This window comes from Etheostoma spectabile, chromosome 7 (assembly GCF_008692095.1).
Source record: "Etheostoma spectabile isolate EspeVRDwgs_2016 chromosome 7, UIUC_Espe_1.0, whole genome shotgun sequence".
Lineage (NCBI taxonomy): Eukaryota > Metazoa > Chordata > Actinopteri > Perciformes > Percidae > Etheostoma > Etheostoma spectabile.
In genome coordinates, this window is record NC_045739.1 from 22,415,641 (window position 1) to 22,430,871 (window position 15,231).

At 43.2% G+C, this 15,231-nt stretch overlaps 1 protein-coding gene across 3 annotated transcripts in view; it reads right to left on the reverse strand.

Annotated features, from left to right (window-relative positions):
• Positions 1-7,198: 7,198 nt before the first annotated feature.
• Positions 7,199-15,231, reverse strand: part of plagl2 (pleiomorphic adenoma gene-like 2) — a 46,622-nt gene continuing 38,589 nt past the window's right edge. Inside the window, exons 2-5 of one of the 3 annotated variants that reach the window (XR_004332867.1) lie at positions 13,543-13,709; positions 12,950-13,449; positions 8,334-12,002; positions 7,199-7,646 (exon numbers count right to left, since the gene is read on the reverse strand). Coding sequence is in view for 2 of the 3 variants with exons in the window: in XM_032522036.1 (XP_032377927.1) it covers positions 10,541-12,002; positions 12,950-13,284 (1,797 nt within the window). In the remaining variant the exon portion in view is untranslated. Of the gene's footprint in view, positions 7,647-8,333; positions 12,003-12,949; positions 13,450-13,542; positions 13,710-15,231 lie in introns of those variants that run through there. The other 2 variants (XM_032522036.1, XM_032522037.1) reach the window with 2 other exon arrangements.

Sequence of the window (15,231 nt, forward strand, 5' to 3'; positions counted from 1 at the left end):
GTGTGTGTGTGTGTAAAAGAGAGAGAGAGAGAGAGTGTGTGAGAGATGCAGTAGTGGAGTAGTAGTAGTGCTTGTAGTTAGTACATGCTACTTTAGCTTCCTACACGCCTCCCCGTGGCACACATGGTAACTGGTCCCTTGTGCTTCCAGGCTAAGTTGTACAGGATTTGGAGCAGCAGTGGGACACAGGCCCACTGGTGAGTAGAAAGGCCCTGATGCCCGGCAACCACTGTCCCAGTTATGGGTAAATAGCAAAGACCCCAACGACGGCGCAGGCAGAAGATGGTGGTGTGAGAACCACCACAACTACTAATTGTCAGTTGTAATAAATTACGTCACCAAAAGCTACCGAGCTCATTTCCATAAATCGTGCGATAAGTCCATGTATTGACTATTCTGTGCCTTTCACAGGAACGCAGTGTTGTGTGGTAAGAATTAAAAATAACCCATCACCGCGTGGTCTTTGGTGGATTACGTGTTTCCTGAATTACAGAAAATATTCAGAAATGAAGGCGAATCATAACTTTTCAGGACTGTTCTGAGAGGCTGATGTAACGAGAGACGAAGACGCTAAAGGACTCATTTTGTTTCCTCACAATACAACTTTTGGAAATACACCTTTTAAAAACCTGACCTACAAAAACAAAGGAGAGTGGGGCTGGCCCGGCGAGGGAGCACGCGGAGCAGTGGAACCGGAGCGGTGGTCGCTTCCGACGGCGTGGTCCCCGATGCGAGGAGCCGTCTTCAGACGGGAAGGGACGTAGTGGCTGGGTGAGTCAGATTAACACAGCACAACCCCTTTTACAGTATATCATCCAGGCCAGATTAGTTCCCAAACTCACTGGGGGATTAATATTATGATTTAGTTATTGTGTTACAACCCCCAAATCATGTAAATTGTAATTTCCCCACTGGGGATTAACAAACCATAGAACTTAATCTGTTGACTCCATCCTTCTGGTTAGTCGTGGCTAAATCCCGGGACCTGCAGTTTATTTGTTGACCGCTTGCTCCCTCCAGCCCGCCCCGGGACGATGTCTAGCTCACCCAGTAGAATGGGCCCATGGCCCTTTGCTGCATGTCGCCCCCCCCTTGCCTTTCCTGTCTTCAAACTATCCTATCAATTATAGGCCATAAAAACAAAAAATCTTTCAAAATTTAGGATTCAATTGCGAAACATTTCTAGTATTGTGTGTGTGTGTGTGTGTGTGTGTGTGTGTGTTCCTCCCTCCCTCCCTGTCAAGTGTTTTAATTCCTGGTTTGTCCCTCTGTGTCTCCAAAGCGTTATGGTGTCTCGGTCCTCTCAAATCCTTCTTGACGAGCTCTCCAGGTTCCTCCTTTAAGAAAATTATACAAAAACCAAAAGAGTTTCTATTCCTGAGTTATGGCACAGTTGGCATCCCGTAAGTGGACGTATGAGAGTCAGCTCAGCGGATGTAAGTACAGGTTAGCTCCATACTACTATAATTAGGGTCGTCATGACACTCAGCTATGCATGCAGGCGCACTGGTACGGAGCTCTGAGACATAATCCAGACCCTGGTCTAATGTGAGCGTCACACACACTCTGTGACGCAGGCTGTAAGGCGCTTCACTTGAAATTACATTTCTACATTTTATTTAAATAAAACAATCTAAAGATGAATTATAGATTTGGTAATTTACTCATGATAATCTGTAGATGACACAAAGTATAGTACACATTTGACTACTCAGTCACTACAGGTTTTCTGTCATGTGGTGAATTCCTATAGAAGGAGAATGAGAATAATAGTAATGCTTCCAGGGTTTTCCCTACCATTATGTGCAGCACCCAAGCCATTTTGGGCAGCACCTAAGCCGAATAAATGTAAAATCAATGTGAGCATCAACACTAACTAAATTACTTTTAGGTCAGATTTAATGATTGTAGTTGGCCCCCCATTGGATTTCTTTAGAAAGTTTTGTCTTTAGACTTTTTGAGTGTTATTTATTTATGATCTGCTCTAGCTTTTCAGCCTTTTAGACACAAATATGGTGATAATAATGGTCCAAAAAGATGTGAAATTGCATATACATGGGAAAACACTGATTTCAGCTGCGGAGTCTGCTCAAACCCTTCTGGCATTTTTAGGCAGTTGGCCAGAGTCCTCACAACAACAGAAATGTCAACTGAATGTGATGGGTGGAAGAAAATGACTACTCCTACCAGCACATATAGCCCCCCCCCCAAATAGTCTCTATACCAGTTTTGGATTAAAAAAAAATTATATATTAAAAAAGACAGGTTGATCAGTGTTTTAAAAACACAAATGATTGATATAACTAACGTCTAAGCAGGGCTATAGCCAGGATTATGCTGAGGTCATGAGTCATTGACTAATATTTAATAGATTGCCATGGTGCTTTGTACATTCATGTTCCCCTTAGGGCAAACTCAAATCCAGCTTTTGATTCCTTTTGGGTTTTTCAAACTGCAATTGTGCAACGCTCAAAGCGGAAATTGGCAGATTTGCGGAATTTAAGACTCAGAAATCCTGGGCCAAGGGAACTTTATCAGGATGCATAGTATCCTGATCCATGAAATAACTGATCTTTAGAAATAAAAATCTGCCTGCCTCTATGGGAATCAACATAGGGGTGTGTATACTTATGCCTCCACATTTTAAGGAAGAACATTTATTTATTTACAATATATTATTAATTTGTAAAGAAAATTGGTGTCCTTAAAAGTTTGGATTTTCCTACATTTTTTGAATTAAGGCAGTAAGATCAATTTCCAAAAAGAGTTTTTTTTATTTCTCTTTTTAATCAACTTTAGCATGGGGGTGTAAACTTTTTCAAGCCACTGTACCTGCTGTAGCCGACATCAGCACAAAGCGTTTTCAATAGAAAATGTATTGCCTAATAAAATAAAAAACTAGATTTCAAATGTTTGGAATCACTAAAGCCATTGATTAATATGGTGTATAATTATTTAAGGAAATATGCATGACTGATATTTTTTAATTGGATATATATATTAAATAAAATCTATTCATTTTCTTCCATCCGGCCCAGATTAACATGAATGTGTGTGTGTGTGTGTGTGTGTGTGTGTGTGTGTATAATATATGTACAGTGGTAGGGGTTTCTCTTTCAGCTAAGGTAAAGCTAATGTGTTTTTAAGTTATGATTTTTGATACCGTTGTTTTGGAGTGGATTGTTGTTCAGGGTGCGGTTGTGGCTCAGCGGTCGCCCGCCAATCGAAAGGTTGGTGGTTCGATCCCTGGCCCTGGTCCCATGTAGAAGTGTCCTTGGGCAAGACACTGAACCCCGAGTTTCCCCCCAGACTGTAAATGTGTGTGAGTGTGTATCTGATGAGCAGGTGGCACCTTGTACGGCAGCCTCGGCCACGGTGTGTGAATGCGTGTGAATGGTGAAGGGTTCCTGTACCATGTCAAAGCGCCTTGAGTAGTCGTTAAGACTGGAAAAGCGCTTTCAACAAAACCTGAGAAGAAAGGAGAAACAGACCGCAAAGAGGGTATGAAACCGCTGGTTTGTCTTTTTAATCATTTCAACATAACACATGACAACTCCAAGATACACTGTACTGTACAATAAGTCAATAGTTCTGTTGTTGTGTTCATCATCTCTTTGGATCAACCAATATACAAATCTGTCACTTCTACATTTCAGCAACTGATTGCATGTGAGATATGTAACAAAAAAAGAGAGACTTCTCGTTTTTCTTTCTTTTCTCCGAAGCACATCATTTATATAATTCTCCCTGTAGTTGGTAAACTCCATGCTATATAAAATAGTGTAAGTGAACGCAAATATTCTATTTTCGTTTCGCCTTTTTTGTCCTCACCCTTTTTCCATTCCAGAGGTGGCTGTTATATAGCAAGTGATAAAAAATAAAAATGGCACTAAAACGAGATACACAAAAGAGGTTGGAATGCGAGACTTACATTAAGCTAGAAATATATAAAACTACGCGTGGGTGCTGCCTGCATCAGACAGCACCCGGTTTCTTGCTAAAAGCAAAACAAAAAAGAGAGGGAGAGAAAGAAAAGAGCATTATTAAAATCAAGTCAGTTAAACTGATGAACAAATTCCCTTACAATGTTTGTGTTCTGCACCTAGTAGTAAAAAGAGGAAAGGGTGAGGATAAGTGCATCCCTAGTAGGTGCAGGTCGAGGTAATGGAGCTCCAGCCAAGCCGGGGAACAGAACAACGCCAACGTCAGCGGAGGGAACATTTATATCATTTTATATCATTTTATATCATTTTATATCATGTGCTTCATAGTCGCTCTCGTTTTGGAATCACCATTTTGTGTTGGCATCTCTGCCAGAGAAAAGAAAAAAAAGAGATAGAAAACCTATTCAAAAATACTAATGGTAAGTAAAAAAAAAAAAAATGCCAGTCAGAATTATCATATAGTAAGTCATAATGAAGTGATTTGTAAATTGCACTTTTGTAATAATTCTGTATTTATTAGCTGAAACTCAAAATTATGAAGATATTAAAAAGGTCCACTTACTCAGTATAAATTGTGATACTTTCTCAAAATTTAAAACGCTTAATTTGGACTTTGTCAGACATGGGAATTAATAGAGAGTTAGTCTATATTTGTATTGCTACGTTTTGGTTTTTAAGTGACATTTTGAGCTGAAAGCGATCCTAAACACGCCCAAACCAAAATATCTCAACATTCTCATACACTGGCAGCATGTATACTCCGCCCACTGCTGGTAGTTGCCATGGTAATGTTAATAATAATAATTTATACTTTATTAATCCCGCAGGGGAAATTACAATGTTTTCACTCTGCTATCATTACACACACAGGCAGAAATTACACACACACGCTCAGTACCTATACACTAATGGAGAGATATCAGAGTGGGGGGGGGGGCTACCCATGGAAAGGCTCCCCAGTCGGGGGTTCGGTGCCTTGCTCAACAGCACCTTGGCAGTGCCCAGAGGGTGAACTGGCACCTCTCCAGCTACCAGTCCACCACCATACTTTGGTCCGTATGGGGACTTGAACCAGCGACCCTCCGGTTCCCAAGAAGAACGAGACGTCATGACCCGATCACGCGGCGAATCGTTGGCGTCCGTTGAGACTGCGACACAACCCCGGGTGGGAAGTGTTTTCAAATTTCTCCGATTTAGGGGCGCGGGAACGCCAGAGCGGGGGGGGGGGGGGGGGGGGGGGGGGGGGGGGGGGGGGGGGGGGGGGGAGGTGTAAACGTAGCAAAATACATTTGTTTTTAAACCAAATTGTAGCAATGTCCAGGTAGCCTGAGTCCAATTCTGACTTAGCATCACATAATGTTGACATAAAATCTCATAACGTTGACTTATAGGCAATAATTGTGACTATGTAAGTCATCTTTTGGATTTAGCACAGAATCATTTAGACTTCGCAAATCAAATGTTTAAGTAATTGAGGGTAGTTTTGTTTTTATCTTGCTCAACTTTTTGTGTTATTTTTTTTCTCTTTGAATTTTTCTCTTGGCAGAAATGTGCTTCCGTACCGATCGGTGTGAAGGGGTCCAGAGACGGGGGCCCATCATCCCCGGAATGATCCCACTATGAAGACCAACTGACCCCGTCCCGGGTGAAGCACCTCTATAAAAACAGTCTCCCATATGAGCGCAGGTGGTCCGATAGGTCCACGTTCTTCACTTCTGTCTTCAATTATGTAAGATAATACTCCTTTTCAACTACGTGATGAGTTTATCTCTAGTAACATTAATTTAGCCATATCTGCAGATTTTTAATGGGAACACAAGTCATTTTTTGGGACACTCTTAATTCATAAGAGTCACTATCGGCATGTTGTTCCACCTCAGTGACCATGGCTGTGAGCTTCTAAGTGCTAAGTTTTGGGGTCACTGACTTCACATTTTTGTCTTTTCTTCAGTTACGTGGTCTAAAAATGGCGTGCAGACGGGTCTCTGTCGCAACGGCATTTTTTTTCAATGGCAGGTTGTGGTCAGGTCGCAGCTTTTTGACACTTTACTGACAACCGTCTCATTTCTCACCGCCTCAGAATAACCGATACGTTGTTGCTGTTCTCTTCCAGCGCTTGGCTATAGAGTTGGATTCGATAAATTTATGAGAGAGAGAGAGAGAGAGAGAGAGAGAGAGAGAGAGAGAGAGAGATGTAGAGAGAGATGAGAGAAGAGAGAGAAAGAGAGAGAGAGAAGAAAGCTGGTTTACCCAAAAGCGAAGAAGAAGAAGAGAAGAAGAAGAAGAAAAAAAGGGACAGGGGGGGGGCTCTTATTCAGAAGGATATTAGTGAAAAGTCTATCAAAAATACTGTTATTCTTTTGGAGAAGAGAAATACACAAAGCTTGATAAAGTCTACACATCAAACTAATGGCACATACATATACAGGATCAATACAAAATGAAAAACATATGAACATATAAGCTGAAATTTTAAAAGAAAAAAAAATACTCCTTTTTTTCATTTTTTTTTTTTTTTTTTTTAAAGGTTGAAAGTGCTAGAATTCAGATTACCTCACAGAAACCCAGGGAGGACAAACTTAATACATGCCAAAAGCTTTTCTTTCAATTCTTTAATTTTTCTTCTTTTTTTTAGGGCTGAATGATATTGTTACAAAAGTATAAATGCTCAATTTGATTGCTACAATTTTTTGGCTTAAGCCAAGAGTTTAAAAACCATAATAAAGATCAAATTTTAATCTTGCCTTTTTTTTTTTTATACACACTATTACCATGTTTAAATTCTCACAAAGGTGCCGACAGCTAATCATTTAGGATCAATAAAAGGTTTTGATCATTTTTGCAGAGTCATTCAAAATAATTAAATTATCACAATAATGACTTTTGGGGGGGTGGGGGGGGGGGGGGGCGGAGGTTATACAGTTTCAAATTAGTTAATGGTAGTTATCTACCATTTAGCAATAAAGTGGGATTAAAAAGTCAGTGGGGGGGGGGGGAGCTCTTACACAGCTGCTCCTATCTCCCCAACGTAGACAATTCACCTATCTAACACGGGGGGGGGGGGGGGCATCAGCCGCTCATCGTCGGGGGTTTCATATCCTACAGTATTTATTTTAAACATAATCCGATAACACTTTTAACGCATTTTGTATCAAGCAATTGTGCAAAAATGGAGTTTCTTCTCCCCAGGTTTTGGTAAGAAAAATAAAAAAAAATAATAAAAAAAATAAAAATGAGGTGATGTGTTGTGTTTGTTTTTTCGAGGTCCTGTTTTAAACAACAGAAAAATAATATATCATATGACAACAAACATAACAAATAATGACTATGAGTTGTGCAGTCAGTCAGTGTCCCCCTGCGCTTTGAATGTCAAGCCTGGGAACGGTGAAGGTGTTTTTTTTTTCTTACGACCCTTTACCTTTGACTTACAAAGCAGCTGGAGAGGGGGGGGGGGGAGTACAGAGGGGGGGGGCCTGGGGATGATGAAACACTTTGTCGGTCCGTTTGTGCATGTTTTCAGCTCGCTGTCCATCTTGCAAAAAAAAATGTAAATGTTCTAGTGGTCTACAGTTGTTGTCTGTCAGCAACCGTAGCTAAAAGCAGCAATATGGATGTGTGTTTTAATTCTCATGTTGTCATGATCTATGTTTTTCCTGGTTTCTGTCCTTAGTTGTTTTTTTTTTTTGTATTCAACATTTAACCCTCTGAGGTCTTTGGGCTTTTTCACATATCTTCTTCAATTCACCTTTATAGGCTTGTTTCCATAAAACTGATCCCCATGTGTTTCATATCAAAATGTTCAGAACAAACTCAGCTTTCCGGGAGCAACGTCTAAAGAGAGAAACGGAAACGTTGATGTTGGCTTTTTGAAATCTCTTTTGAAAACAAACTTAAAGGTGCACTATGAGTTCCTGCATGGTTTCACCATTTCATTGTTGTCTCAAATCGTAGGCTTCTCTGCTTGATCCGCTAGCTGCCTGCCCCCTGAATACCCCGTAAAAAAACCTGCTTCATTGTATTTTGGTGCTCAGCCTGTGCCCCTAGTGTTTGTTTGACGTTTACGACCCCTGTGTTGTCTCCTGAAACCGGGCTTTTTCACGGTGTATTCAGGGGGCGGGCAGCTAGCGGATCAAAGAGAGATACCTACGATTTGAGACAAAAAAGAAATCAAACTGAAACCATGCAGGAACTCATAGTGCACCTTTAAATTATGATGTGTTACACAAATAGCTTTGGTTGCTTGCAATGAGTTTAACCAAAGTCTTTAGGTTATATATGACTAAAATAGTAAATAAATGTCTGAAATGATATGTTGTAATTTTGCTTTTTGAGTAGAAGTGTTCACCTATTGGGTGCTCCTGTGCGTCTTTCGTCCTCAGAGGGTAAAACTGCGATCGGGGCTATAGGCAAAAGTGAACAGGTCTTGTGATCTATGACTGGAACAACATTTTCCGTACAAAATGAACTATCCCAGATGATGAAGGAGTTCAGCTCCGTGTGTTGCCATGGATACGCCAGTTGCTGTTAGTCATGCCACAGACCGAACGTTAGATGAAGAGCACCGATTTCACTTTGAAGCTTCGGGTTAACTTTGGGCTCAGGTTTTGTAATAGGCTGTTGGTGAATGGTTAGAAAGGATCTAAAACTCCAAGACTTCCACTTACCACTGAGCTTGTAGTGAAATTAGGATTTCACCACAGCGCAGGGGTTACATAATCCACTGGATAAAAGACCTACGGTCAAGAGATTTTGTCGGCCATCCATTGTCAGCATCCCAACAATCTATCTAGTTCAACCTAATTCTAACAGCCTTCTATAGATATTTCCCCTCCACAGCTCTGATTCCGCTATACTATAACTCAAGTACATGTAAAGGTAAAGATCGGTTATGACAGAGAAAGCTTAAGGGAAAAAGCTAATACTTCATCCATTTGTTTGATCAAAAATGCAAGATACACACAAATGTAAACCTGCCAGACATCAAAAAAACATCATCACTTAGTTTTAATACGTCTACCTAAAAATACACCTTACCGAGATAAAAGCAATAATAATATTCATTTTTGAGATATTTCGTACACTGCAATAACATTCTTTAACACATTTGTTTTATACTCATCTGTCACTGAAATTCTTTTGTTTTTATTTGCCATTCACATATGTCAGGGTTCATCATTACCATGATGATGCATCTTTTTGAAAGACTGCCTAAAGATGTGTTATGTGTATATATATATATATATATATATATATATATATATATATATATATGTTGGGCTGCCACGTAACTGCTGCAATTATCATTATGCAATTCTCTGGGGAATTTTGTAAAGATAACTGTCGGAAGGGTGACGGAAGGAGAGTGAGGAGAACGTCTCTGTCTCAGGCAGTGGAAACCTCTGGGAGTCGCGAGAAAGGAGACAAAACGTTCCCTAAAGGTTCCTAAAGGTTAAGTGCCTTCTTCTGAAAAATGTTTTTTTTTTTTTTTTTTTTTAAAGTGCTTCTCTTAAGGAACAAGTAAAAAAAAAAAAAAAAAAAAAGCCAGCATGATATTATATCATTTTCAACCCAACTCACACACTTTCATCCAGGTTTCTTTCTCTTTTTTTTCCCCTTTCCTGTGGCCATGTGTGTGACTGGTCTCTGTGTTCGGCAGCAAACCGGTCTCTTATCATTCGTATGATAAGAGTCTGTTTTTCATTTAGTGAGATATTTTCAATACAACTGACCTGGCTCTAGGAGCACATCGGTTACAGTTTAAAGAAAATAAAAGCGACATCTATCTTGTTTGTTTTTTTGTAATCTTATTTAAAGAGCACTTCTTTAGAGGCAGAGAGGGAGTTTGAGGCTCTAGTCGTCTAGAGGGGGATTTAAGAGTTAAGGTTCGATCGTTGACTGTGTGAATGTCTAGGTCTCTTCATTCTTTCAATGGGAGAAAGAGAGAGAGAGAGAGAGAAAGAGAGAGAGAGAGAGAGAGCGCAGTGGCTCTCTGTACGGATTGTGACGTTTAGAGTGGGGGGGGGTTCAAAACTCAAGATGAGACACATGTTCTTACATTTGGAAAAGAAAAATAAAGTAAAACAAAATATCCACTTCAAACTATATTTTTTTTCTGGGTCACAACAAGACAGATAATGTTCACTAAAATATTATCTTTGATTTTTTTTTTTTATATTATTACTTAAAGTATGCAGTACCATGCCTTTTGGCCTACTGATCCTGCCCTCTATACTACTTAATAGGGGATGGAAGGGGGATAAAAGGGGAAGTAAATGGAAATAGAAAAGGATGGGTTAATACATTGTTATAACTATAGGATGGGGGGATGGGAGGGGCAAAAAGCCCAAATACAAGCTCCTTCAACTTCTTTTCACACCTTTCCTTTTTTGCTCAAAGGGGTCTAACTTCCTTTTAAGGCTCAATCAAAAGCTTTTGTGCACTTTCAGATAAGGCTTCTAAGTGTTCATTTGTGTATTTATTTATACTAATTCTCCAACTTCGTCAACAGGCCCTCCAAAAGAACCCCAACCCGAAATATCCATACTGAGCTGTGGCTGGTATGGAGGCCATCTTGGCTTGGCCGAGGGCTGGCTCTCTCACTGGAAGGCCTGGTGGAAGCGAGGCAGCGTGGTGGTACTAAGGCTGGAGCTGAACACTGGTGGGAGGGGGTGCAGGGGTCCAAGGCCCAGACCCCCGCTGGAGCTCTGCTGCTCCTGAGGTTGAGGTTGCAAAGAGGTAAGAGGTGCTGTGGCGACTGCTGCGGCATGGGGCTCGGCAGTGTGCAGAGATGAGGAAGAGGAGGAGGAAGAAGAAGGGGTCGTGGATGAGGTGTAGCCCATCACCAGCCCTCCCGTGCTCATTGGGGCACTGTAGGGAGGCAGGTTGAGGGGCAGGAAGCCCAGCAGGTGGGAGAAGTCCATGTTAGCAGCGCACAGAGACTCTGCGATCACCGCAGGGCTCTTGGACAGGAGGTGGTCCCCACAAAGCTCGTCCACCAGGCCCGAGGTGGGCTCCAGTCCGTCCTTGTGGGGTGAGGCAGCAGCATGTGGCTCTGCAGAGGGAACCGGGCCTGGAGAGCCACTCTGCAGATCCATGAGGAAGCTCTCCATCTCCACTTTCAAGGGCTTGTCCAGCAGGTATGAGGTAGATCCCAGCTGGTATTTAGGGGCTTGCTGGGGCTGGTGCTGCTGCTGGGGAGCCTGGGGCTGGTGGTGCTGGGGCAGCGGAGGGGAATGGTGGTGGTGGTGATGGTGGTGGTGATGGTGGTGATGGTGGGAGTGTGGGTGAAGAGGACCAGGGGATTCCATGTGACAGCCCATGCCCATAGCTGCAGACAAGGGACTGGGCATCAGGGACGGGTGCGGGTGACCCACCCCAGAATTAGACATGGCCTGGAGATGGTGGGGGTTGTACATGCCCATCGGAAAAGGGGCCCCACTGGGGAACGGTTTGCCCATCATGGGGTCTTTGTTAGGACCCATGCCGCACATCATGGGGCTGAGCTCCTCCTTCACAGAGCAAGGGGGTGACCCAGAAGCCAAAAGCCCTAGCATGTCGGGAGGTTCCGGCTTGATCTTCAGCAGCTCCTGCGAGTGGCTCTTCTTCACGTGGCGTGTCAGATGGTCCTTCCTGCCAAAGCGCTGGGCACAGTATTGACATAAGAAGTCCTTTCGGCCCGTGTGGACCACCATGTGCCGTCGCACATCCTTCCGTGTGTAGAAACGGCGGTCACAGTGGTCGCACGGGTGTTTTTTCTCCTTGGTGCCGCCCGAAGACTTCCCGGAGTGGCTCTTGAGGTGCTCCAAGAGCACGGGCGTGCTCTCGTAGCTCTGCATGCACACTTTACAGGTGAGATCCCCGGCCGTGGCAGAGTGCATGGCCACATGGCGCTTATATCCCAGCTTGGTGTTGTAGTGCTTCCCGCACTCTTCACACTTGAAGGCCTCCTTGTTAGGGTCATGGGTCTGCAGGTGGTTCTTCAGGTGGTCTTTGCGGTGGAACATTTTCTCACAGAACGAACACTGATGGGTCTTCTGTGGAGAGTGTGTGGCCATATGCCTGGGAAACACAAGAAAAAGAGAGAATATAAATGGTAGGGGTGTTACACATTCCTTGTCTTAATATCACATTGGTTATGCGGTCTGTCAGTAGTGTGCATGCTAATGTGAGGCATGACTTCCTCTTAGTCAAACCACTTGTGTCCACATAAATGAGTCATAGTGGTTTGCATTCAGGACCCAAAAAGTGTTTTGGAACCACTTCCTGTGATTCACAGTATTCTAAACATCCTGATATGTTGATGAGTTTAAGATTAGTCTCTTAAACCTGCATTGATTCATTTTTTTTAGCCACTTGAGGAAAAACACAAAGTTGTAAACACATCATTGATACTTAACAGTTGCTCATTTACACATCCAGAATTTTCTTAAAGAATTAGCAATCATTCATTAATTTGGAGTCTGTTTTTTTAGCTCTGACTTTGGTCTCCACCATCTAAGGGAAATCTCTGGCTGTTGAGCACCTAAATACTCCACTAATGCCATGTTTCCACTGTATGGTACAACTCTGCTTTACTCACTCTTTTGCTACTTTTCTTTTCTCTTTTCCACTGAAGAAGGTACCCCCTCAGTGTAGGCGTGATTCTCAGATGATCACCATAGTGACGCAAGATATCATCTTCAACGCGACACTCGCTGAATTCTTTCATCGGCCGCCAAAACAGAGGAATGTCTGCGCTTTGTCAGTTGTACGGTGTTGTGTACGCGGTAGTGTACCGTGTAGTTTTGCGGGCTGCCATTTTGTAAAAATCTGGGTCGAGTGAATAAAAATATTGCGGTCACACTACTCAAGTCACCACTTTTTCAGTCTCACACATGTTGAATAAAAGTAAAAAGTATAGGCTTTCTAAAGTTGCTCATTGAGGATTTTAAGAAAGCTAAAGAAACCATGCCTCAGGCTGTATTTAAAGAGATGTGAATTGAGTGATATGATTTAATTCTCAGTACCTGAAGAGTTTGTATTTGGAGCTGAAGGCCTTGGGGCAGTGTGGCTGTGAGCAGTGGAAGGGTTTCTCTCCTGTGTGACTCAAGGCGTGCAGCCGTAGCTTCTCCTGTGAGGCGAACAGGGCCCCGCACACCAAACACTCGTTCCCACTCGCTTTCCCTACCCTTTCTCCTTCTCCTTCCCTCTCCCTCTCTCTCTCTCGCCCCCTCTCTCGCTCTCTCTCTATCCGTGGCAGCGGGGCGGCGCTCCCAAACAGCTTGGCGGCGGTCCGTCGTCCCTCTTCCTCCGGCGTCAGTGTGGTAATACGGTGTGAGGCATCGGCGGCAGTAGCTGCCATGGCAGCCCTAGAGTGCCGCTGCCATGAAAATACACTTGTGGCTCCCCTGCCTTGCAGGCTCAACTTGGGAAGTTGTGGAGGGGGGAGGGGGTTATGGAAAAAAGATGCTCGACAGCTCACAGGAAGGGCCAATGATCCAGCGGAAACATCAAGGTAAGCCAAAATCTGCGGTGAGATAGAAAGTGCATGCTTTGAAGCTAAATGCTCCTAAGTTTGTGCCAACAGTAGTCATTTTTCCTCATAAAGCCAACTGTTTACCTGTTGAAATATTACTTGTCCTTCTTTCGTCTGCACTTTTCTTCTCTCTCTCGCCCTCCCTCTGACTCTCGCTCCTCTCCTTCGCTTTCTTGTTCTCTCCTCCTCACCCAGTCCCAACAGCTATGGTTGGCGGTGAGTGGGAAACACTGCTCTGCATTTTCACTGTCCTGCAAGGAGAGAGCAAACATGACAAACATTAAAAAGGTAAGTTAACAAAAATGTGATTACAGCGTCCTTTTATTTTAAAAGCTTTGACAAAATAGTAACAAAATGCATTGAGGTATCAACTCAAAACCTCAGAATCTGAGCATGTCATTTGGAAATTACACTTCAAAAGCAAGTTTCCACTGAGCTCACTAGGGGGAGCTGAACGACAAGGCTGACTGGCACGACACAACCTGCAAAGGTTTGGCAAAAAACTGTTTTGTCAATGATGACTCTCATTCACAGTCACAGCATAACACCCGTACTTGTTTAACCAAACTTTGAAGTGTGAAGATTGAATGGAATTACACAGCCTCCTCATGTGTCTCTGCAGTTGACAGAATAGTGCACAAAGTCAGCTTTGTGTGTGTTTATGTTCATGTATGTACTTGTTATGAAACTGGTTAAGGCTCCTGTAAGCCTTGGGGGGAAAACACAGAACCCTCAGGGTAGAGAGAAAGTTGGGTGGGGTGTGTGTGTGTGTGTGTGGGGGGGGGGGGGGGGGGGGGGGGGGGGGGGGGGGGGGGGGAGTTAACCTGAATTCAACAAATTCTTTACAAAGTTGAAAACAGTCGCAAGCTTTGAGGTGAAAAAATGGACAGAATGACTGAAAACTGCACTGAAACAGCTGCAGTTGTTTATGGAAATAAACCACAAACTATTTTAACTTGTGTTCCAAAAGACACCGCTGAACTATCATCTCTGCATTCCCTTATTTACCCTCAGTGACCTGTGTGACTCCTTCTTGCTAACACACCAGCTAAGTCCAAGGTTGAGCGGACACAGCGCTGATTGCAATGTTAGCGGCGCTCTGAGCGCCGGTCACATGAACAAGAGAGCAGATGAGTCCCGTAAACACGTGGTAATATGTGACAGAATGCACACCCATGCGCCATGTCTGCACATACGTACATACACAACTCCAGATGTAATGGCATCCTTTCTATGTGAGGGGTCAATGAGTTGAGAGACACAGCAAAATATCTTGGAATCTGCTCTGAGTGCTTTTTCAGATACTCATATTTACATATTTACATAGAAATGCACAAACATGTATCCACAGGTGTCTAAAACATGTGCATATGAGAGTTTTTGTGGCTGTGTGTGTTCATGTAATTTTCTTTTACGACACAAGATACACATTAGCACATGCGTGCCTGTGTTCTCACGTATGTCTCGGTGTGTACATGTGCATACACGTGTGTTTGTTCCCATAATGTATGTGTGTTTACAGCGGTGGTTAAGAGGACCTGACAGCTGTAGCGTTGTGTGGTGGTCATCACCCAGCGGGGAGGGTGCAGGGGGGTGACACCCGTCCCATTGACCACCCTCAGGGAGCCCGGCTCTATTGTGCGGCTTACCCACATCGCACATTCCTGGCCTGAACCATGCCGTGTCTCCCTGCCTCTTTCCTCCGCACACAACAGCACATACAACACACAGAGTTCTGGTCACGCTGAATGCAACATCATGTAACCCCCCCCC